This window comes from Mirounga leonina, unplaced genomic scaffold, assembly GCF_011800145.1.
Source record: "Mirounga leonina isolate KUSES-001 unplaced genomic scaffold, KU_Mleo_1.0 Mir_101609, whole genome shotgun sequence".
In the NCBI taxonomy this organism is placed as follows: Eukaryota; Metazoa; Chordata; class Mammalia; order Carnivora; family Phocidae; genus Mirounga; species Mirounga leonina.
The window spans coordinates 2,120,457-2,145,915 of record NW_023270164.1 but is presented as its reverse complement, the minus strand read 5'-3'; the positions used below and the strand labels follow the sequence as shown (position 1 = coordinate 2,145,915).

At 35.4% G+C, this 25,459-nt stretch overlaps 1 protein-coding gene across 1 annotated transcript in view; it reads right to left on the bottom strand.

Annotated features, from left to right (window-relative positions):
• Positions 1-25,459, bottom strand: part of CFAP47 (cilia and flagella associated protein 47) — a 494,762-nt gene that overhangs the window by 40,696 nt on the left and 428,607 nt on the right. Inside the window, exons 62-64 of the mRNA XM_035002133.1 lie at positions 23,421-23,573; positions 12,153-12,324; positions 8,941-9,102 (exon numbers count right to left, since the gene is read on the bottom strand). Coding sequence (XP_034858024.1) covers positions 8,941-9,102; positions 12,153-12,324; positions 23,421-23,573 — 487 coding nt within the window. The remainder of the gene's footprint in view (positions 1-8,940; positions 9,103-12,152; positions 12,325-23,420; positions 23,574-25,459) is intronic.

The window sequence follows — 25,459 nt, the reverse complement described above, 5'->3', positions numbered from 1 at the left end:
TGTAAACTATGGTCTTTAGTTAATAATAATATATCAATATGGGTTTCTCAATTGTAATAAATGTGAGACATTGATGCAAGGTGTTATTAAGAGGGGAAACTGTGCTGGGGTTTGGGAATGGGGTATACAGGAACTCTGTACTTTATGTGCAATTTTTCTGTATACTTAAAAAAAATGGCTCTAAAAATGAAGTCTTATTAAAAATGTATGCTTCAATATTGTCTATTCCCACCAAATCTCAATGGTATTATGCAATAAATTTCTGCCTCCTCACAGTAAAGATAATACTTTGCTTGTTCTCCATATGTTCTATATGGCTATCCTAACCAGCTGAAGACATGAATATTGTTTCTAATAATTTTCCTTCTTAATCTTATTTCTTCAATTAATATTTTTTTCCTTTTTAAAACTAAGTCTTTTTTTCTCTCTTTTTTAAAGGTTGATTTATTTATTTGAGAGAGAGAGTGTGTGAGTGGGGAGAGGGGCAGCAGGAGAGAGAGAATCCTGAAGCAGACTCCCCACTGGGTGCGGAGCCCAACATGGGGCTCAATCCCAGGACCTTGAGATCATAACCTGAGTTGAAATCAAGAGTCGAACGCTTAACCAACTGAGACACCCAGGTGCCCCTCCTTCAATTAATATTTATGTTCATGAGCTAGTTACTCTACTACTTGCCATGAATTTCCTGGCACAGACTACAATCCATTGCCCTTTCTTATGTTACAGGGGCCGCTCTTAATAATTGGCCATTTTGACCTGGGTGGCTCAGATGGTTAAGCATCTGCCTTCGGCTCGGGTCATGATCCCGGGGTCCTGGGATTGAGCCCCGCATCAGGCTCCCTGCTCGGCAGGAAGCCTGCTTCTCCCCTTCCCACTCCCCCTGCTTGTGTTCCCTCTCTCGCTGTGTCTCTCTCTGTCAGATAAATAAATAAAATCTTTAAAAAAAAAATAATTGGCCATTTTGCAGTACTGTACATATAAGACCCTCAGCAATCCCTTACTGCATGCTGTGAAGAAACAGATCATTATTCTTTATTCCTAAAGATTAAATTACTTAGCTTGATAATTTTATAGAAGAATTGAAAAATATAATTGCTTTACTCATTTCCTGACCCAAATGAGTTTAGTTCTATGACCACAAAAATTATTAATAGTGTCATTTATTGATTAAATCTCCTCTAAATAATTATCCATTATTTTAAAGCACCATCTTGTGATGTAAGGTCTTATTTGCCACATATACAAAGTATGTTTTAAACTATTAACAAAGCTGCTGCTTTAACATAAAGCAATATGTATATCCCCTTCTTTAATGTAGAGAAACAGTAATATCTTTGGATTGTTATGAAACAGGTAGAGGATATTTTTTTGACTCAAGATTTGAGAATTTCACATCATGTTCCTCCCCCTTCCTTTTTTTCTCTTAACTAATCTCAATGACTACATTTTATGAGGAAACATTAGGGCTCTGCATGCCTATCAAACTTCCATCAGCAAATTATATTTCTTCCAGATAAATTGTTTCTTTTTTTTGAAGCTATTCACCCAAAAGCATATGTTTTAAAATTGATCACTTGTGAATTTTGCTATCAAGATTTGCAACATCTTGATGTCACATGCATTGACAAAGTGTTTTAAATGGCCATATTAATTTTCAATTATGGAAAATAAGATATTATATAGAGATATGATATATGTATTTATCAATAAGTACTAATGTAGACATCAAATTCTATATGGAACAGAAAATCAAAATAATGACACAATAAGATACAATCCATATATATCTATTTAATACTTTATTTTCTAACTTCTGTGAATTCTGAATAACTGACTAGGTGGATCCTTGAAATGTTTCTTTTTATTCTGATTTCATGAATTTATTCATTTACTCACTAATCAATCTTTACTGAAGCCCTAGATTATATAAAACACTAAATGGTGATTTGGGGCTCTAGAATCTCATGTTCTTGAAGAATGAGAGATAAAGAAGATATAAAATATTTAATTGTTGACCACACAACAGACTTATGAGCACAGACGAATGGAACAAGGGAGATGTGCAATAACTATTGAATTAATGAATTAGAAATGGTCACCACGTCATTTTGCTCTTTCCCTCAGTCATGATGAATGAATAGAATAATAGAATCCAGGAGCCCTGTGGTTCTCTAGTTAAGTACTTCTGAATGGATGCCAATTCTACAGTACCTGCTCCCAGTCTCCCCATGGTACTCCTAACTCCAGCCATTCTAACTACTTTCAATTCTTTCAATAGAACTCACTGTCTCATCCCCCTAGAACTTTGTATATATAATACCTTCCTCCTGGAACTCCTTCACTCCCTTCCCTAATCTGCATTGTAAATGACAACTTAACCTTCAAGACTGAGTTTAAAATGGGGTGCCTGGGTGGCTCAGTTGGTTAAGCATCTGCCTTCGGCTTGGGTCGTGATCTCCAGGTCCTGGGATTGAGCCCTGCATGGGGCTCCCTACTCAGCGGGGAGTCTGCCTCTCTCTCTCTCTCACTCTCTCTCTCTCACTCTCTCCCCCCCCGCCCTTCCCCACCGCTCATTCTCTCTCTCTCTCAAGTAAATAAATAAAATCTTAAACAAAAAGACTCAGTTTAAAATACCCATTGATTGAAATAATTTATTGTGCACCTAGGTAGAGAGTTTACGAAGAGGAATAAAACATGGTCCCATGGGGATCTCACTTTCTATAGAGTACAATATAATTAGAGTAAAACACCACCTTTCCATATGCTTATTCCCTAATGATATGCAATAATGTTCTTTGAATTTGCCTGCAGAAATCAGCTCAGTGTCTTTTAGTTGATTTCACAATTAACTTAATATTTATTGAATACTAAATTTGATTCAAGCATTTACAGGAGAAAAACACATTAAGAATCTTATAACCCTCCAAAATAAATGACCATACTATGAATTTCATACTGGATTTATATTTTGATATTAAGGTAGAATGTCATTTTGTTCTCTTGCATATAACAACAGTAATTTTTCTAAGAGAATACCTGTATTATACTGGTCTACCTGGAATATTTATCTTCGGAAATTTGTTGAATGAATAAAATGTATTAATTTTATTCTAAATTATTTTCCTAAGTTTGATTCATTACTAGATACCTAACAGGAACAAATTCTGAACAAAAGACACAGAAGAAATTGCAAAAAAAAAAAAAATCCTATATATTATGCCTAAGGAATATATATATATATATATATATATGCAAACATGTATACATACATATGTATATGTGTGCATATATATATGCATATATATACATAAATGGTCAAGTAAGATTATATTTTGATGAGAAGAACAATTAGAATTTAGGAAAGTGGAGAGGGGATAAGAAAGGTATTTTAGAAGCAGACAGAAAGTGAATACAGGTGAGAAGTAATGGATAAGACACTCTGAGAATAGTGACTTTTTTCCCCTTAAGACTGAAGCAGAAGATCTGTTTTAGACAGTGGAAAGAAGAAATTGGAAAGGTCAGAGAGAGCTAGGACCATGAACAGCATGCATAATTTAGATGCCACTTTGGGTAAGCAACAGGAAACCATCAAATGCTTTTGACAAGGGAAGTCACATGTTAATAACATTGTTTTAAGGAGACTGGTTTTACTGCAATGTATAAAGTAGATTGGAATGAAAGGGACTACAGACAGAGAATCTAATGAGGTGATTTCAATTGCTCAAACATAAAGGAAAACCCATCCGAACTATTACTGAGCTAAAATATATATAAGTAGCAAAAGGTAACAACATTGGGTATAATAGAAAAATACAATTTGGGGAGTTTATTTCCACCTGTTTTTTTTTTTTTTTTGCCAATATTGCATTTGAAAAAATATTGGTTATAATAAAATCAGTTGAAACTATTTCACTAGTCCTGAAAAACTTTTTGAATGCATTAAATATGTTTACATTTAAACAAAAATATCTAATAATTTGAAATACCTTTGGATATTCAACTTCAAGACTTAATAGAAAGCTACAGTAATCAAGACAGTGTGGTATTGGCCAAAGAACAGGCAAATAGATCAGTGGAACAGAACAGAGAGCCTAGAAATAGACACACATACATATAGTCAACTGATCTTTGACAAAGGAGCAAAGGTAATACAATGGAGAAAAGAGTCTCTTCAACAAATGGTGCTGGAATAACTGAACATCCACATGCAAAAAAAAAAAAAAAAAGAATCTAGACACATACTTTACACCCACTACAAAAGTTAACTCAAAATGGAACATAAACCTAAATTCAAAACACAAAACTATGAAGCTAGTAAAAGATAACATAAAAGAAAACCTAGATGACCTTGGGAATGGTGATGCCTTATTAGATACAACAACAAAGACAAAATCCATGAAAGAAAAATTGGTAAGTTGGATCCTATTAACATTAAAAACTTCTCCTCTGTGACGGACAATATCAAGAGAATTAGAACACAAGCTACAGACTGGGAGAAAGTATTTGTGAAAGACACATTTGATAATGGACTGTTACGCATTATATGCAGAGAACTCTTAAAACTCAACAATAAAAAAAAAAAAAACAACCCAAACAACCCAACTTAAAAATGGGCCAAAGACCTTATCACACACCTCACCAAAGAAGGTATACAGATGTCAAGTAAGCATTTGAAAAGATATATTGTGTACCATGTCATTAGGGAAATGCAAACCAAAACTACAATGAGATACCACTACACTTCTTTTAAAATGGCCAAAATCCAGAACACTGATAGCATCATATGCTGACAAGGGTATAGAGCAACAGGAACTGTCATTCATAATTGGTGAGAGTACAAAATGGCACAGCCATTTAGGAAGACAGTTTGGCAATTTCTTACAAAACTAGACATAACCTTACCATAGGATCCGGCAATCATGCTCCTGGGTGTTTACCCCAAAGACTTGAAAACTTATATCCACAAAAAACCTGTACCCAGATGTTTACAGCAGCTTTGTTCACAACTGCCAAAACTTGGAAGCAACCAAGACATCCTTCAGCAGGTGAATGGGTAAATAAGCTGTGGTACCTCCAGACAGTGGAATATTACTCAATGCTAAAAAAAAAAATGAGCTATCAAGCCATGAAAAGACATGGATAAACCTCACATGCATACGTATCATCAAGTAAAAGAAGCCAGTTTTAAAAGGCTATATACCATATGATTCCAATTATATAACATTCTGAAAAAGTCTAAACTAGGAGACTAGGTTTCCAGGGGTGAGAGAGAGAGATGAATATAGAGAGCACTGAGGATTTTTTAGTGCAGTGAAAATACTCTGTATATTATAATGATGCATATATGTCATTGTTCTTTCCAAATTCATAGAATGTACAACACCAAGAATGAACCAACCCTAAGGTAAACTGTGGACTTTTGGTGATTTTGATGTGTCAATGTAGGTCCATCCTTGGTAAAAAATGTACCATTCCAGTGGGTGAAGTTGACAATCAGGAAGGCTATGCATGAGTGGGGGCAGAAGATATATGAGAAATCTCTGCACCTTCTTCTCAAATTCTGTCATAAACCTAACACTACTTAAAAAACAGTTTCTTTTTAAAGACTACATATTGGGTGATTTTATTTATATGTAATATCCAGAAAAGGCAAGATTTTAGAGACAGAAAGCAAATCACTGGTTGCCTGAGACTGGGGGTGGGAGCAGAGGTTGAATGCAAAGGGGCTTGAGGGATATTTTGGGGGAAATGGGAGAGTTCTAAACCTGGAATGTGGTTATGACTGCAAACTCTACAATTTTTCAAAGAAATTATTGAAATGTATACTTACAATGAAATTTTACGGCATGTTTGTTGTATCTCAAAAACAGATGTAAAATATATTTTACACATGAGATAGGTAAAAGTATTATGGTCATACTGCCCATGTTATCACAAGTATAACAAGGATAGCTATGGTGGAGCAGAATAATAATATAGAAAATATAACCAAAATAGGTTACCTAATCATCTCCACTTAGTTAAACCACTTCATAACCCCAAACCACTAAAGTTCACTGAAAAATATTCCATTGATCTTTAAAATTTTTTTCTAGATATGTCTCCTGGGGCAAGGGAAATAAAAGCAAAAATAAACTATTGGGATTACATCAAAATAAAAAGCTTCTGCACAGAGAAGGAAACAATCAACAGAACCTACTGAATGGGAGATGGGAGATGGTATTTGCAAATGACATATCTAATAAAGGGTTAGTATCCAAAATCTATAAAGAACTGGTACAATTCAACACCTAAAAAACAAATAATCTAATTAAAAAATGGCAAAAGTCCATTGAATAGACATTTCTCCAAAGAAGACATACAGAATGGCCAACAGACACATGAAAAGATGCTCAACATCAGGGAAATGCAAGTCAAAACTACAATGAGATATTACCTCACACCTGTCAGAATGGCTAAAATTAAAAACACAGGAAACAAGGGGTATTGACGAGGATGAGAGAAAGGGGAAACTTCTTTCACTGTTGGTGGGAATGCAAACTGGTGCAGCCACTCTGGAAAACAGTATGGAGGTCCCTCAAAAAGTTAAAAATAAGGGGTGCCTGGGTGGCTCAGTCGGTTAACGTCCAACTCCTGGTTTCAGCTCAGGTCATGATCTCAGGGTTCTGAGATGGAGCCCCATGTCAGTCTCCGCACTCACCGTGGAGTCTGCTTGAGACTCTCTCCCTTTCCCTCTCCCTCCTTCTCTGCCCCTCTCCCCACTTGTGTGCATGTGTGCTCTTTCTCTCTAAAATAAATAAATAAAATCTTTTTTTAAAAAGTTAAAAATAGAACTACCCTACGACCCAGCAATTGCACTACTAAGTATTTACCCAAAGGAGACAAAAATACTGATTCAAAGAGATACAAGCACCCTGATGTTTATAGCAGCATTATCAACAATAGCCAAATTATGGAAAGAGCCCAAATGTCCACTGACTGATGAATGGATAAAGAAGATGTGGTATATGCATACAATGGAATATAACTCAGCCATCAAAAAGAATTAAATCTTGGCATTTGCAAAGATATGGATGGAGCTAGAGAGCATTATGCTAAGTGAAATAAGTCTGTCAGAGAAAGTCAAATACCATATGATCTCACCAGTATATGTAATTTAAGAAACAAAACAGATGAAATGGGGGAAATAAAAGAGAGGCAAACCAGGAAACAGACTCTTAACTATACAGAAAAAAACTGAGGGTTACTGGAGGGGGAGGTAGGTGGGGGGAATGGGTAAAATAGGTCATGGGGATTAAGGAATGCTCTTGTTGTGATGAGCACTAGGAATTATATGGAAGTGTTGAATCACTATATTGTACAGCTAAAATTAATATTACACTGTATGTTGACTAACTGGAATTTAATAAAAACTTGAAAAAAAAAACTACAGTGAGATATCACCTTACACCTATCAGAATGGCTAAAATCAAAAACACAAGAAACAACACGTGTTGGTGAGGATGTGGAGGAAAAGGAACCCTTGTGTACTGTTGGTGAGAATACAAACTGGTGTAGCCAGTGTGGAAGACAGTATGGAGGTTCCTCAAAAAGTTAAAAACAGAACTACTCTATGATCCAGTAATCACACTCCTAGGTATTTACCCAAAGAATACAAAAACACTAATCCAAAAGGATATACGCAGCCCTATGTTTATTTGTTTATTGCAACATTATTTACAATAGCCAAATGATGGAAGCAGCCCAAGTGTCCATTGATAGATAAATGAATAAAGAAGAAATGGTATACACACACACACACACACACACACACACTTCAGCCATAAAAAGAATGAAATTTTGCTATTTGCAATAGCAAGGATGGAGGAAGAGAGTATAACACAAAGTGAAATATGTCAGTCAGGGAAAGACAAATACCATATGATTTTATTAACATGTGGAATTTAAGAAACAAAACAAATGAACAAAGGAAAAAAACAGAGGCAAACCAAGAAACAGACTCTTAACTATAGAGAACAAACTGATGGTTACCAGAGGGGAGGGGAGGGGATGGGTAAAATAGGTGAAGGGGATCAAGAGTACACTTATTATGGGGCGCCTGGGTGGCTCAGTTGGTTAAGCGACTGCCTTCGGCTCGGGTCATGATCCTGGAGTCCCGGGATCGAGTCCCACATCGGGCTCCCTGCTCGGCGGGGAGTCTGCTTCTCCCTCTAACCCTACCCCCTCTTGCGCTCTCTCTCTCACTCTCTCTCTCTCTAATAAATAAATTTAAAAAATCTTTAAAAAAAAAAAAGAGTACACTTATTATGATGAGCATTGAGTAATGTATAGAATTGTTGATCACTATATTGTATGCCCCAAACTAATATAACACTGTATGTTAACTTTACTGGAATTAAAATAAAAAACTTAATGAGAGTGGGCTATAAAAATACATTAATAACATCCTTTGAAAAACAAATAGAGGGGCACCTGGGTGGCTCAGTCAGTTAAGTGTCTGCCTCTTGGTTTCAGCTCAGGTCATGATCTCAGGGTCCTAAGATCGAGTCCCTCATCAGGCTCCACACTGAGCACAGAGTCTGCTTGAGATTCTCTCTCTCCCTCTGCCCCTGCCCCTGCTCATGTGCCCTCTTTCTCTCTCTCTCAAATAAATAAAATCTTAAGGAAAAAAGAAAAACAAATAGAAATATCATCCTAAATTTCAGTATCTATTTACTTTTGTTTCTTGTTTTTTTTTTGGTCTTCACTTTGTAGGCTCTATTTTTCCAATTTTTAATTAAAAATTATGAAATATATTAAGCTTTGATTCATAAAATCAATACTTCTCTGGCTTAAACAGCAAAAGATGACATAATAGAATTTTCCATCTTAAATTTTTTTCTCAGTTCAGCATAAATTACATTCACAAAACCAGTTATATACTTTTGTTTGATATATTACCTCGTCTGACTTGTCAGCCTGAAGTCAACAATAGATTCCTTAAATAAACCAATGCCTTCAATATCAATGACATCATCCACATCAGGCTCAGTAGCAACCAACGTTATGGGAAACTTCCAAATCCCATCTGTTATGCACTCTATTTTCAGTGTAATTTGAGTCCTTAAATAGAAAAAGAGATTACAAAGGATACTACAGGAAAACAAGTAAAAAGAGAATACAATATAGCAGACCAATATCTAGGGTGAAAATGTAAGCAAACCTTGTGCTTTTGGTAAAAATATTGGGACTTTTAATTCTTTTTTAAATTTTTTATTTATTTTTATTTTTTAAAAGATTTTATTTATTCATTTGAGAGAGAGAGAGAGAGAGAGAGAGATACAAAGGGAGCACAAGCAGGGGGAAAGGCAGAGAGAGAGGGAGAAGCAGACTCCTTGCTGAGCTGGGAGCCTGGAGTGGGGTTCCATGTGGGACTCAATGTGGGGCTCAATCCCGGGACCTGGAGATCATGACCTGAGCCGAAGGCAGATGCTTAACCATTTGAGCTACCCAGGCGTCCCTGGGACTTTAAATTCCTTAAAAAAATGCAGGTGACTGTGAATTACATTTTAGAAATAAATTTTAGGTCTTTGGTTATATTATCAGTCTCCCTGTGAGGTAATTATTTTGTAGCCCATCTTATCTACTCTCTACTTATTTACTAAGTACCAGTAAAATACGCAGAATTGACTGCAAATTTTCCATAACCAGCATAGAATATGGTAATATTTAAGAATCCAAGGCTAGGTTGGCAAAGGGACCCAGGTGTTACACAGATAGGTCTGTATGGAAATTTTGTTCAAAAGGAAACATTGTGAGAAAGTTTTTTAAATTCTTCTTTCATGTAGAAAAAATTATATTTTCTGTGGACACTTACAAAGTTCATAAAATTGACTTAAAGATTTTCAAAAATTAAATTGCAATTTTAATTTAAATTAAAAGACCACAAACACTCTTCATAATAACTTATAATTGAGTGGCAGCTGAATTAATGAAGTGAATACAGATAGCCTTTCTAAGCATTTGGCTATGAAGGAGAGTGGAGACATAGGGCAGTACGTGAAACTGAGGAATGGTTACTTGTCTGTTTGCTTGCTTAGGGGGGAAATAATGCAAACAGGTAATGGTGTGGCTGTAATATTGTATGTCAGATTGGACAAAGAAATCACAATCCTTTTACATAAAACTCTCAAAAAGAACAGCAGGTCAAGAGTTCCAGGAGAAAGTTGAGCTAAGATAATTATTATTTCTTAAGAAACCCTAGGACAAATGATATCAATCATTTATTTATTAAAAAATGTTTAGACCTGTGTTAAATTATAATCATCAGGCTGATTCACGACCATATTAACTACTGATCTCTCAAGTTTTTATATCAGACCCTTGATTTTTATTGAAAGAAAAGGTCAAGATCTGTAGAAATAATCTTGTTTGTTTTTGTAAAACCACCAATTAGGGCCCTGACCATTATTATTATTTTTTTATTACATACACTATTCTGTGAAAAATTACCTTGTATTAACTGCTGTGAAATAATGTTATATTTTCTTTTCACCAAAACATGAAAATTTTGTTTTCTTTTTTACCTTGCCAAACAGGAAGAAAATAATTGAATTTAATACTTAACTTATCTAGGTAAAGCATGGTTTAGGTATAATTATTTTCTTGTTCTTTTTCATAATTTAGAGCTATTGGGTTTATTTTGGTTTTTCTCATTTAACTGTATGTCTTCCAGTGAACCATCCCAAATAAATAAGGAGGAAGGAATGATAAAAGTAAATGTATATACATATATACACAAAACAGAATTATTAAACTACATCAGAATATCACACAACACTCACAAAAATTTATGAATCATGCATACAAGTTGTCCTAAATCACTTTTGCAAACATTCACCAAGAAGCTCTAAATCCACAAAATGTTGAAGGGGTATAAATTCATACTGGTTATGCTCATATTCACTAATGATAACATTCTCCCCTTCTGGTTGTTGCTGGTAATTTCCATATCACTAAATCAACATAATACAAATCTAAATGTGAAAAAAAATACTATGAAACAAACACAGAAAGCTATTAAAATGAAAGAGAAGATAAATGTTTACAGTATACTGTCTTCTTGCAGCTTAGTTTTATTACTGCTTCCTGAAGATGACCCTGGTATCTTTTAGTTATTGAACTACATATTCAAAGCTACATTAAATACATGCCTGGCTACATCAAATACATAGTTAAACTATAGAAACAATTAAAAGCACAGGTAATACTTCAGCTGTCTTTTCATTTCCAGGCTGTATTTTGTACTTTGTGTGTATTGTGGTACTGATCGGGAGCTCTGTGTTAAGACATAAAGAAAGCCCTATTTTGGATGTGACCTATCATACATCATTTGCATGTGCTAAGTACCAGTTGCCTAAGAAGTAAATATAAAGACACTGGATGAGGTTTCCCAGAAGAAAGATGTTCAAAGGTCACTATTCTCTCAGATTCCAATATTATCCTCTTAAACCTTACTAAAGGATGTGCAATAATATAGTTTTGGTGGTAAAAGGGTAATGACAGCAATTACAAAGTAGAACACAGCTGAGGCATTTTTTTATCATTCGAACTGGTTCTTTGAAGTAGTATCAAGAAACATCGTGCTGGGGAATCTGGGTGGCTCAGTAGGTTAAGTGTCTGACTAGTGATTTTGGTTCAGGTCATGATCTCAAGGATCCTGAGATTGAGCCCTGCGCTGGGCTCTGTGCTCAGTGGGGAGTCTGCTTGAAGATTCTGTCCCTCTGCCCACCCTCAGGTAAATAAATCTTAAAAAAAAAAAAAAAGAAACATCATGTTGTTAATGCACAGTACCAAGTCAGTAATTTTTTAAAAAATTCTACGAAGTGCACTGCTCTTTTGTGAATACTAAACCCTAATGACCTTGGGGAGGTCACAATTTGTGAAGGATATCTTAGATTTCTAATCATTTGGACTATTTTTTCTCATCAGAACACTTTTCAGAGTTTGATAGCTAGAGATAATCTAGCCCAAAATATTTACCTCAACAGCATCAAAGAAGTAATACAATCCAAATATAAAAGATGGAAAGAAAAATCAACAGAATTTTGTTTAAAAGAGTAATAACATGTAATTTCAAAAAGTAATAATATTATTTAAAGAAAAAGGTTTACCTCAATGGTTTCTTTGGTGCAAATACCACATTGAAGACCAATGCTATCATTTCAGCTTTGAGATGATAAGATTTTTTGATCATATACAAAGCTACGCAGGATCCCAAGTTAGACTTCATAACTTCAGATTCAAATTGAATTTCATACTCAAATTCACGTTTCACAGGCAAATCTAAGAAAATCAAGATTAAAATAATTTCAACTTAATTAAATATATATAGATTGAAAATCAATTACCTGTCAACACTAATCATGCACAGGTATTTAGAGGGAGGGAGAGGGTTTATATTATTTACCCTTGTGTTCATAATACCTAGTGCATTACTGGGTATATAATAGATGTACTCAGTTATGTTTTTGTTAAAAGGTAAATAAATAAATGAATGAATAAAAAATAAATGCAGAAGACAACTCTCACCACCTTAAATCTTTAAAATTCAGATTTATGAACAAGAAATAGCCAGACGGAAATTAATAATCAATATTTACCATAAAATATAAATAATACGGCATTGTCTATATATTAAAAGTTTATAGACTTGTAATTTATAAAGAAAGATTTGAATTAAGTTTAAACAATATTAAAACAGCATCCCAATCTATTTGGGCAGAATTTTCAAGTTCTGGTATATTTTAATAAAAGAGAGAGTTCTTCATGTTTTAGTCTGGAGTTTTAGAGACAATCTAGTTAACCATATTTTCTTAACCAGTAGGCTACCAGAGGAAAGTTATAGCAGGGTTTTTTTGGGTATATGTGAAAAATAACTCAAATCCAGTACTGGCATGTGTAAGAGAAGCACAAACATCTATTATATTAATGCTCCACATACATGTCAGGAGCCCAAATGCCCAATTGAGATTTTTATTGCATATGGATCATGGAAGAGAGGTCAGGAAACCATAACTTGACCTGGTCCACAGCTGAGGTAATTTCTAAAGTTTGTTTCCAGTGTATAAAGGTAAATGTGATCCTTGGATTCACAGAACTGATGGCCACCTTTCTTTAAGCAATCCAAACAGAAAACAGACCACCTTTAAGAAGTAGTTGATTATAATGTATGCTGTAGAACTCTGAATGGCTGTAACAAGCCCAAGTCACATTTAATGATTATCCAGCAAACCTTATTAATGTAAAATAACTGGTTAATCCACACCCTTACAAGGTCCCTTTTTCTCTTTTTCCACATGTAAAAGTATACTTCTGATCTCCTGAATTGCTGATTTTTATCCTGTTGACAAAATCTGCAATTATTATTCCTATCAATAACCTGTCTTTGCTATAGCAAAATCAATGTGTCTACGTATTATGCGCCTATTTGTTCTGGGAATGAGATATGGGGATGTTCCATAGGAAGCCATAATCCATACAAAGAAAGAGCATTTAAGAATTTTAGAGCGGTTAATGGGAGATGAAATTTCCATTGCATTCAAATAACATAACATTTTTAAAGCAAATACTGTATGTAGTTGAGCTCTGCATCTGTTTCTACTTAATTACTGAAGCCTTTATGGGAATGCTTGTGTCAGAATGAAGACAAGAAAATGAGAAGCTAAATTTAGTTTCAGAAGCATTGAACCCCCTATGGAGAATCTGTCACTATGGATGTTATAATTGTAATCATAAGAAGATCCATTGGTACAAAATAGAGATATGATTATCAACTAAGGGATAGGAGGTGAGACAAGTAGAAACAATATGAATATATTTTTCAAACTACACATATCCACCTTGTCTGTAACTGGAATATATTGATCTGAGCCCGTAAAGGAGAAGGAAAGAAGGCGGCTGGACAAAATCACAATAAACTGACATCCAGTATTGTATCTTTTTTTTTTTTAAAGATTTTATTTATTTATTTGAGAGAGAGAATGAGACAGAGAGAGCATGAGAGTGGGGAGGGTCAGAGGGAGAAGCAGACTCCCCGCTGAGCAGGGAGCCCGATGCGGGACTCGATCCCGGGACTCCAGGATCATGACCTGAGCCAAAGGCAGTCGCTTAACCAACTGAGCCACCCAGGCGCCCTTGGTATTGTATCTTAAAAATAATCTGTTAGAGTCTCTGCATTTTATTTGGAAAGTCATATTACCAAGTGAGAAACATGGTTTTTGTTATGCTCCTAATTTGGAGAGAAACTATGCAGTATTTTTATGTGGACTGGGTGGATAAGAGCTAAGTCAGTGAGGCCAGTATAAATTAATTATGTGATTGTTGGATAAAATTAATCTCTCATGACAAACATAGCTCATAACTCTAAGAGAAACCTGCACATTTCTAAAAAAAGGTATCTAAATAAGTGTAGTTTCCCTTAATACACATTACAATTTCAAAGTTATAAGTCAACAGTCCTTGGGACTATTGTAACAAATTTTTCAACATTGAGGGAAAATCTTACTGTTTTTTAGCAAACCCTTAAAAAAGGCACTTAAATTCATGAAACTAATAGGATAAAAACATATTTGACTTCAGTTGTGTTTTACCAGCATGTAAAAAGCTTTCCTTGAAATGACAAGTATGGTTTTTGTCCTCATGGAGCTGATGACCGAGAGGCAAGAACTGGTAATAAACTACCAGTAATACCACTAATTTTTAATTACTGTGATAACTGCTATTATGGAGAAGTAAAAGAGGCATGAGAGCATCTGTCCTGGGAACCTGGCTATGAAGGTCCTGAGGAGGAAACCAATACACCAAAATTGAAAGGTGATAAAGGATACCTGGATGTAGAAATTAAGAAAATGCCTCCTAGGCTTCATCAGAGCAGCATGGGGGAGTTTTCCAGAGGGGAAACCACCTTAGCCCAGTTGAGAAAGAACTTATGTGGATGAAGCAGAGGAAGTGGCAAGAATTTGTCAAAAGATGAAGTGGGCAAAGTAGGCAAGACTATACAGGGTATGGTGAGGAATTGGAACTTCTAAGAATAACAGGAGGCCACTGAATGTTTTAAGTATGTCAGTGATGTGCTCTTTTAATGAGCAAAAGGGGATTAGAAGAGAACTTAAGGAAGTTTCCATGGTAGTTCAGGCCAGGTGGTGGCTTGCATGAGGGTGAGAGGAAGATGTAGATTAAGATCAAATAATGCCCTGCTCTGTATAAAGTGGGAGATATGTGAGCAGGCATGACTGGCAACTAGAATCCCCAGCTTATCACTTCTGTCCTGTATTCATACCCTCCACATATATACAAAATATTTAATCAAACAGGTTTCAGAGAACTTCAGAGTAGGATATCTATATCTATCTATATCCATGTCCATATCTATCTACTGTGTCACAAAATAATAATGGTGATAATCATTTGGGTATGGCAGCAGAGCAGAAGGGGCATGTCTCCCATCCAGATAGTGTCCCTGTATAATTATCATTCAACCTAATGCCTGTATCATAGTGCCAATAAATCATGCAGTGGGAGCTACGTTGGCCAGTGGTTCATTACTAAGGTGAATTTTCTCAGGGCAAAGACTGAATTTTATTCAATGTGGGAGAATATCAGTCATTTTTTTTTTTAAAGAGAACATTTGACTAAATATGATAAATAATCAGAAAGTATTGAATTATAACAAATTAATTTACAAAATATACTTTGAAATTATGTATTATTATACCATATACATTTTTAATCTGTAAGAAATACATGTCAAAGCAAACCCAACGGAAAGGTCTCAATAATGGAAAAATGACTATCAAAGAATAATGAACATTGTTATTCATGTTCTTTCCCTAAATTTCTGCAGTTTTCCCTTCACTAATAGACATGCACATTTGTTAGAATATCATAATCATATAAGGAATGAATGGAGTGCTGGAGACAAATTTGATATAGATGAAGACAGCAAAGTATTCAAAGAAAACGGAGAAGGCTGGATAAACTCACTAAAGCTATTTTCTTTGAACAGGTAATGAAGAATGAACCACTCTTACTATTTTTTTTTTATAAAGTTGAAAACCTTAATAAAAAAATAAAGTTACAAATCTTTCTGAAGGGGCATTTCACTGACATGTTTTTATTTCACTTTCATAAGGTCATTTAACAGACCAGACATTTTGATTAATTTAAAATAACTGCATGTTCCTCTGCTATGACTATAAGTACAGTAAACTACAAAATGAAAAATTAAAGGAAGAAAGTGGCCTCATATCTGATGCTCTTCTTACACATTTTATTTGAAACAAGATACCAAGAAGAAAAGATAAAGGGACTTCTGCAACATAAATATTTGACCTGAACTTTCAGCAAAGTTCCAATTTCAGTCTCTATCCAATATTTAGGCACCATATTTTTGTACTTTCTTTTTCATAGAACATTCTTCTGTGCATTAATGAGAAAACCCACTGAATGACATTGGGAGGACCATGTTTCCATTATAAAACATCATTTGTCAGTGACTGAAGATGGGCACTCTATTACATCACTGTCACAAAATACCCAACTAGAGCTTTGCATGACAATAATGGTAAGGTCTAACACTTACGGAACACATACTGAGAACCATACGCTTTCTAAGGATTCCATGCATTTACATATTTAATCCTCAGAAATACCCTAGGAAGTAGATACCATTATTATCTCCATGTTACAGTTGAAGAAACTAAGTTTATATAGAGGTAAAATAATTCTCTCAAGGCCCTAAAGAGATTAAATGGAAGAATCCTAGGTGTCTGGCTTTATACTTCACAGCCTATGATATGAGGCTGGTCATGTGGCACAATTGCTGAGAAGATACCATTAGCAGCAGCCTCTGGAAATGTGCAGGACATAACCGACACAATGGAGTGTGGTGCCCCTCAGGGCAGAGCCCTTGGTCACAAAAACATCTAGATCCTGGTCAGAAGAAGAGGAGCCAATAAGAGAAATGGAGGAGAGACAACCAATGAGATAATAAATAATAAGACTAGTCATGAAAACTAAGAGCAGGAAGTTCTTCAGCTGAGTCAAATGGTAAATGCTGCTGACAGGCTGAGTGAGCTCAGGACACAAATCTGACCATAGGATTAGGCATACAGGTTAAGGGTGACCGTCTTGTCAAGGGCAGTCTCATTAGAACAGTTAGGACAGAAGCCATAACAGAGTGAGTTGAGCAAAGAAAGTAAAAAGAACAAAAGCAGAGGAAAGGATCAAATCTGGAGGCCAAGGTAGGATCATGGAAGGACCAATGACAGGTTTTTCAGGAGCTGTTTGTGATTACAGACCAAACAGGGCAGGAGAATTTACATATGACAGCAAACAACATACAGCAAGATGACGGAAAAGAGACCAATGTGACACATAAACTAGCAAATCAGACACACAGAAAACATAACAGATTAATCAAAGAACAATGGCCTCAAGTTATAGAACATCTGGAAAATAAAAGAAAGAGGCATGATTCTGATATGGAGTTAAACAATAAAACCATTCCCACAGAAAAAGTCTCATAGTCACTGGACTAATCCCCAGGCAGGCACAAAGAATGCATAAACCAAGAATTATGTAGGAATAATAAATACAATTATGGGGGAGATTATGCCCACACAGAATAATCTGTAATCTTATAGAAGTGAAAGTGCAAAATACCGTTTAAATATCCATATATAATATTATTCCAGTAGGGTAATACCAATTGATTTAAATACTGCAGGTGCATAAACCCAACACATTGGACAGATATTCTTTGAATTCCTTGACAACATTCTGTGTGTCTTATTAATTTTGGCATGTCTGGGGCTCAGCAAAATATCTGGCAGCAAAGATGCTCGCAAGATTGTTGTTGAATGAAAAAAATACGAAGGTGATCAATCCTGGTTAACTCAATGGTGTGTGTGAGGAATCAGGGTGGGAGGAGAACAGAGAGGTCCTGGCATTTTCATGTAATGAGGCTTGGTAAGGTTTTTTGGACTCTTCGGGAAAGATGATGAAGATAAAGGGAGACTGATGGGAAGGGAGTGTTGGGGATTCTGGCCTCCTACTTACCATGTTTACATAGAGGGGCCTATTCACTCACAAGAGAGGAAAAGTATAGGAAGAAAAAAATCTCAGCATCAATCTGCCTCCTCCACCATGACTTGCCATGGGGGGAAAAGCAACATACCTGACCAGTGAATATGGGTGAAGGAATGGAAGGTGAGCAGATGAGCAGAACTTTTACTTTCCTAATGTCCTGAATCCAGAATGCGCACTTTCTCATCCTCCTGCATGTGTAGGTTGTTTGCTCCTGCCAGGAGTCTATAACTGGCTAGTCTGGGGTGAATGCACTTCATTTTGGTGGGAGGTATTAATAAGCCCAAATGAGTCCATACTGCCAAGTCACATTTCAGTTCACTTTTATAATTAATAGAGGTAACCTTTTGCTCTCCATCTGCCTTATTTCTAATCTATTTCTCATTTGGTCATAAACCTAGATGAGGGAATATAAGGGTTTAATTAGTGATCACACCTAAAACCCCATCATAGTCCAAGCCAGAGAGTTTTTAATTTCCACCATAATGGATTTAAGAGACTTTAATTTCCACCATAATGGATTTAAGGGACGATAGGAAGGAAAAACTGGAATGAATAACATGACTCTTTTGAACACTATTTAATGTGTTGGGTAAGCTATAATTACACACACAGGGAAAAAGAGTTGGTTTGCCTTTGCATATACTGAAGACTAAAATAGTATTAAGACTTTGTGGTAGACCTGTCCTTAAAGAAATAGGGGAGAAGGCAAAGGCAAGCAGGTAGACTTACAGAGCGCAGGCAAGTTGGTTACATCTTTCGAATATGGGTAGGGAAAGGAATCAAGTTATTACCGATGCCTTTAAGGAACCGAGACAATGGAGAAGTTAACGGATTTATCAAATATTCAGGTACCATAAAGACAGAGAAAAACATTAAGTTTGAGAGGGGATTGAGCAAATCTACTTCTATATAGGACATGCTTCAGAACAGAAACATTCACAAATTAAAATGTCTTTAGCCAAATAATAAACTTCTTGAGTTTGGTAGTATGGAGCATAGAAAAAGCTATTTTAGAGGGAATCATTGGAAGAGATAAGTCTGCAAACCTTCCAAATTGCTATTTTCAATATGAAGTATTATTTTTCATCATGAAAAGTAATGAAGCAGTGAGCTATGAGCCATATCAAAAGGTGTATTTTCAAGAGCTATTTTCTTAACATGCCTTTCTTTTTTTTTTTTTTTAAGATTTTATTTATTTATTTGACAGAGAAAGACACAGCGAGAGAGGGAACACAAACGGGGAGTGGGAGAGGGAGAAGCAGACTCCCTGCAGAGCAGGGAGCCCGATGCGGGACTCGATCCCGGGACTCCAGGATCATGACCTGAGCCGAAGGCAGTCGCTTAACCGACTGAGCCACCCAGGCACCCTCTTAACATGCCTTTCAAACCTCCCAAAATGATATTGGCAGATTCCTTATAGACCCTGCTTATCTAGAAGGAAGTGGACTTTTTTCCAGTAATAACATTTAATCAATTTCTATTATCAGAATTATAATTTCTTTAGGTTGCAACCTAACAAAAGTATAAGTAATTTAATGTAGCAAGAACATATTAAAATGGTTCCTATATACGAGCATTTTTTTTTAACCTTCCTTTACAATGTCACAGACCTATCAACATTTTGCTTTCAACAGGATAGGTTTCAAACCGAAATCAAGGTTTGAACACTCAATTATTAAAATTCACTTAAGCACAGCAGGATGACAGACAAAACAATTACTTCACTTCAGAAAGGTACTAGACATTTACTGGGGTACATTCACTATAAGTTGGCTGCTTATGAAAATACGTTCCATTTCAATAAAAAGTGCTTACATTTATTTATCACTGGAAATTGAGAGTTGTGTTATACATTTGAACTCTGAGGTTAATCTACACTGATATTTTTATCCGTGACCTGCATTAACAATCAGAATTCCCTTTTGTATTGTCTATTGGTTGAAGAAAAGAAAGTCAGCAGGGTTTCATTTACGTAAAAATTATAATTCTTACATTTCTCTAATGCTACTACATGATTCACTAAAGCAAAATCTGTATTAAACTTATAATAACATTTCAGAGATAAATGGTTTCCATCAGTCTGATTTCATTATGAACAGATATTCTTTAAAATCAAGAGCAATTAAACAGACTTGCAATAGAAAATTCCCCTCTCCTCACATAAGTTTATTTCATTTTTTATAAATTTAAGCAGTCTATGATTAAGTTGGCATTTCTGCAATTACAACACTAAAATTCAAAGAGAAAAAAGAAATAACTAATAAATTAACATAATTAAAAATTAAATTTCTCACTGTGCAACTTAATAATATTTCCTTAACTCACACAATTCATATTATCAATATCTAGTCAATAAAAAGACAATAATTAGTGTGAACTTTTTTTTTTGTAATTCCAAAGATTTTATGAAGTATATTGGGTACATGTAACATAGGTATTCATTTCATAATTCCATCTCAAGTTTTTAAAATATTACCTTCCAAATCATATAAGAAGAGTGTGTGTGTGCGGGGGAGATTGTTCTGACATTCTTGTAATTCATTTAAGAAATATTTATTATTTCCAGATCCTCTTCTGTATTTACTCTCAGACCGCTTGTTTGCAAAAACAAAACCCTAGTTTGAATGATCTATTTTGGAAGACACCAAGGGGTGTCCAGGAAAGTGAAAGAGGGTTGACTGATCATGACTGAGCCATGTGTATAAGTTGATGAGTAGGCAGAGAAAGTGGGCCGGAGAAGAGAGAAAAGCAGGCATGCAGAGAAAGGCAGGCAAAAAAATACTCCCCAGCTTTACATAATACAGTTTCAACAAATGAAGATAAAGAGTGGGGGATTTGACATGCTGCCCAGAAAGTGACTCAAACTCTATCCTAGAGTGGGGACATGAGTTTCATGGTAGGAGAGATATGGGAGGGTATGAGTTTCCAGGCCCAGAGAAAAATATTTAATGTATAATAAGTTTTTAATAAGTACTTTTGGATGAATTGACCATAGATAGATTTTATCAGTCCAGAGTAAATAAAATATGGCAGAGATTGCTCATTGTCTTCCCAATATTTATTTTTTCCTTTCTTCTTTTTTAGTAATAGAAAGTCCCCAAATTTTATCTGGGCCTGGATAAAGAGATTACATTTCCCAGCCTCACCTGCATCTAGACATGTCCATATGACTGAGTTCTGACCAACGAGATGCAAGTAGAAATGATGCGTGCATCTTCAGGTCATGGCTTTAAAGGGAACCAGCTTGCTCTCCACTGCAGATGTGACTCCTCAATTGACATGCAGATGAAGACAACACAGGGGATGGTGAAGCAACAAGAGAAAAGGAACCTGGGTCCCTGGATAATCTCAAGGGACACAGGCACCACACTCCTTGGACCTTCAAGTCCAGGCTTTCATGTGAAAGAGAAATGAAGGGTGCCTGGGTGGCTTAGTCGTTTAAGCATCTGCCTTCAGCTCAGGTCATGATCTCAGGGTCCTGGGATTGAGCCCCGCATCAGGCCCCCAGCTTAGCAGGGAGTCTGCTTCTCCTTCTGCTCCCCCTGCTCGTGCTCTCACTCTCTCTTTCTCTCTCTCAAATAAATAAAATCTTAAAAAAAAAAAAAAAAAGAATGAGAAATAAGCCTCTCTTGTTTGTCATTGTTATTTGGTCTTGTTAAAATAGCTGGTTAAATTCCTAGCATGTTTCCACCCCTCAGGTATGGCTGGAAGCACAAGAGGGTATATATCAAATTCATTCAGTTGTAACAACCATCCAAGTAGGACTGACTTGAGTTGAGGGTGGCTAGCCGTATCACTTCAGAAATTTCTGGAATTGTTTAAAATGAGCATTTCTTATTTAATAGAAATAGCCAATATTATAAAAAATTAAAAGCTATTTTACTCTTATATATATATTTTTTAAAGATTTTATTTATTTCACAGAGAGAGAGACAGAGACAGCGAGAGAGGAAACATGCAGAGGGAGTGGGAGAGGGAGAAGCAGGCTTCCTCACTGGGATTTGATTTTGCCAGATCTTCATATTAACTTGTTGAAAAGTTTTCTTTAAGACTTTAAATGCCAAAGGGATTATTATACAAAATTTATTTGGGGATTGCATCTAATTTATGGCAATTTTTCAATTTCTTTAAATAAGGAACATTTAATCAAGGTTGTGTTTCTGAATTTAAAGCTGCAAGACATGGTTTCAATCATTCCTCAAATCAGAAAAAGAGAATAAAGGAAGAGATTAAAAGTGAAGGGACGTGGTAATGAGTTACTACAGTTTTTCACTCTTCTCACTGATGACAGAATCATAATCTATTCTTATAAATCCATTAACAAGTAAGGATCCGAAAGGGTACGTGCACCCCGATGTTTATAGCAGCAATGTCCACAATAGCCAAACTGTGGAAAGAGCCAAGATGTCCATCGACAGATGAATGGATAAAGAAGATGTGGTATATATATACAATGGAATATTATGCAGCCATCAAAAGGAATGAGATCTTGCCATTTGCAACGACGTAGATGGAACTGGAGGGTATTATGTTGAGCGAAATAAGTCAAACAGAGAAAGACATGTATCATATGATCTCACTGATATGAGGAATTCTTAATCGCAGGAAACAAACTGAGGGTTGCTGGAGTGGGGGTGGGGTGGGAGGGATGGGGTGACTGGGTGACAGACACTGGGGAAGGTATGTGCTCTGGTAAGCGCTGTGAATTGTGCAAGACTGTTGAATCTCAGATCTGTACCTCTGAAACAAATAATGCAATATATGTGAAGAAAAAAAAAAGAAGAAGAAGAAGGTAGCGGGAGGGGAAGAATGAAGCGGGGGAAATTGGAGGGGTAGACGAACCATGAGAGATGATGGACTCTGAAAAACAAACTGAGGGTTCTAGAAGGGAAGGGGGTGGAGGATGGGTTAGCCTGGTGGTGGGTATTGAGGAGGGCACATTCTGCATGGAGCACTAGGTGTTATGCACAAACAATGAATCATGGAACACTTCATCTAAAACTAATGATGTAATGTATGGGGATTAACATAAGAATAAAAAAATAAAATAAAGAGGAACTGAAAAAAAAATCCATTAACAACTATAATTGTTTTCCTTTTGGAAATAACCACCTATGTGAAGAGAACAAACATCACTGAACACTTGCTGAGCACTATTTTAAGGATATATCGTTACTGAAACATATTGGGTGTGGATTTTCATGTAACTGAAGAATCAGCAACCTGCAATTTAAGGAAATTGAATTTTTATTTATTATCATTTTTTATATCCATGACTGTGGTTCTCTTACCATCAATATCTTCATAAGAATCATATGAAGACTTTTTTGGAATCACTACAAAATCTGTCGCATCTAAGATAGGATTTTCTCCAAAAAAATCACCAGTCAGCGTGACTTCCACCTCCTGTTCTATCCGCTTCCTGGACTGACATTTTATGACAACTACAGGAGAGAAATATTTCCAGTTGAGATGGAAGAAAATAAATTATGTGATGAAAAATATCCTTTTGCATACTTTGACTTATTGTGTCTGGCATTAACACACACACACACACACACACACACACACACTCATGCAATATCTATATACAATGACATTTTGGAAACAAATAAGAATATTAAATAATATGTAAAAATAGCACGACAGAGATTAACCTGGAAGATATATACTAGATTACAGAAGATTATATTAGGATGTAAAATTTGATTCAGGAACTCACCTAGTCATATCAATAATTCAACTGGTGGTCAGGAACACGTGAATTTTTCAGCTATCTATATGTTCATTGTGGCAAATACCAAACTCTACCTACATAGTAATACTACAGCAAATACCTTCAAATAATTAAAAAAAATAAGTTCTGTAGCATTTATTTTGTAATAACACTTCAAAAATATTTCTTATTCTTTATTCACATGCACCTTAAAATTCATATTTAAATTATTTCAGTAAAATATTTTGATTTTCTTTTGTAAACTGTTTTTAAATTTACAAAATACACTAACGGTTAAAAATAAAATTGCAATGAATTATTTAAAATTAATGTTAAAACGTAATTATAATATTAATTTAGTATACAGCATTAAAACTTTATATATATTTTTAAAGATTTATTTATTTATTTGAGAGAGAGAGAAAAAGGGAGAGAGAAAGCACAAGTCGGGAGAGGGGCAGAAGGAGAGAATCTTCAAGCAGACTCCCTGCTGAGTGGGGAGCCGATGCAGGACTGGAGCTCGATGCAGGGCTCGATCCCACAATCATGTCATGAGCCGAAACCAAGAATTGGATGCTCAATTGACTGAGCCACCCAGGCACCCCTGAATCATTATATATATATATATATAAAATTTCAATGTTTTCTTATATCAAGTACAGAAGAAGTTGTCAGTGATCTTGTGAGAAACCAAAATATTGTGTCTATATACAACTACTAATTACACAAAGGAGTATTAATGAATTCCTTTGGCATTAGCTCTATAATATCATGCGGCCAAGTATACTAGAGGCCACACAAATAAATATATTACTTCTCAAAAATAATGTATTTGCTTGGGGCACCTGGATGGCTCAGTTGGTTAAGTGTCTGACTCTTGATTTTGGCTCAGGTCATGATCTCAGGGTCGTGAGATTGAAGACTCATATCAGGCTCCACACTCAGCAAGGAGTCTGCTTGAGATTCTCTCTCTCCTCCCTCTGCCCCTCCTCCCCTCTAAAAATAATAATAAATAAATAAATCTTTAAAAAAGTATATATATATATTAGATGCTATATTTTTATCAATTCAGATGCACATAAAACATAAATTTAATATAGGGGATAAAAGGGAATCATAATATAAAAAATCTTTTAAAATGTATTACACGATACTGTTGTGGCATCAATAATAATATATTCATCTAAACTGCACAACTGGATAATGTCCTCAGATTTATGTTCTTTCACATTATACACCATATTTATAAATATCTAACATAAATTTATTTTTAATTCTAAAACATACAGGTTGATATTGAACATTCTGAACTTAGAATAAGTAGTGAAATACAAGATGTAAATGAAGAGGGTTGAAATGATTGAGGAAAATGTACAGGCTGCTCTGGCTTTAATTAGCTTCAGCCATAAAGCATTAAATTGGAAATTAGTGTGATCAAAGTTACAATTAGTATCATGTCACTAGTCTTGTCCTCTAAGTCCTTCAGAAATTAGTGCCCTGGCAATGTACGGATTACTCAATCACAATGGATTCGCATTCCATTGTCTTCACACCGTGACAGTAGTAGAGTCCTTTTCCAATTATCTGCCCCAACGGATAGGAGCAAATAGGAAT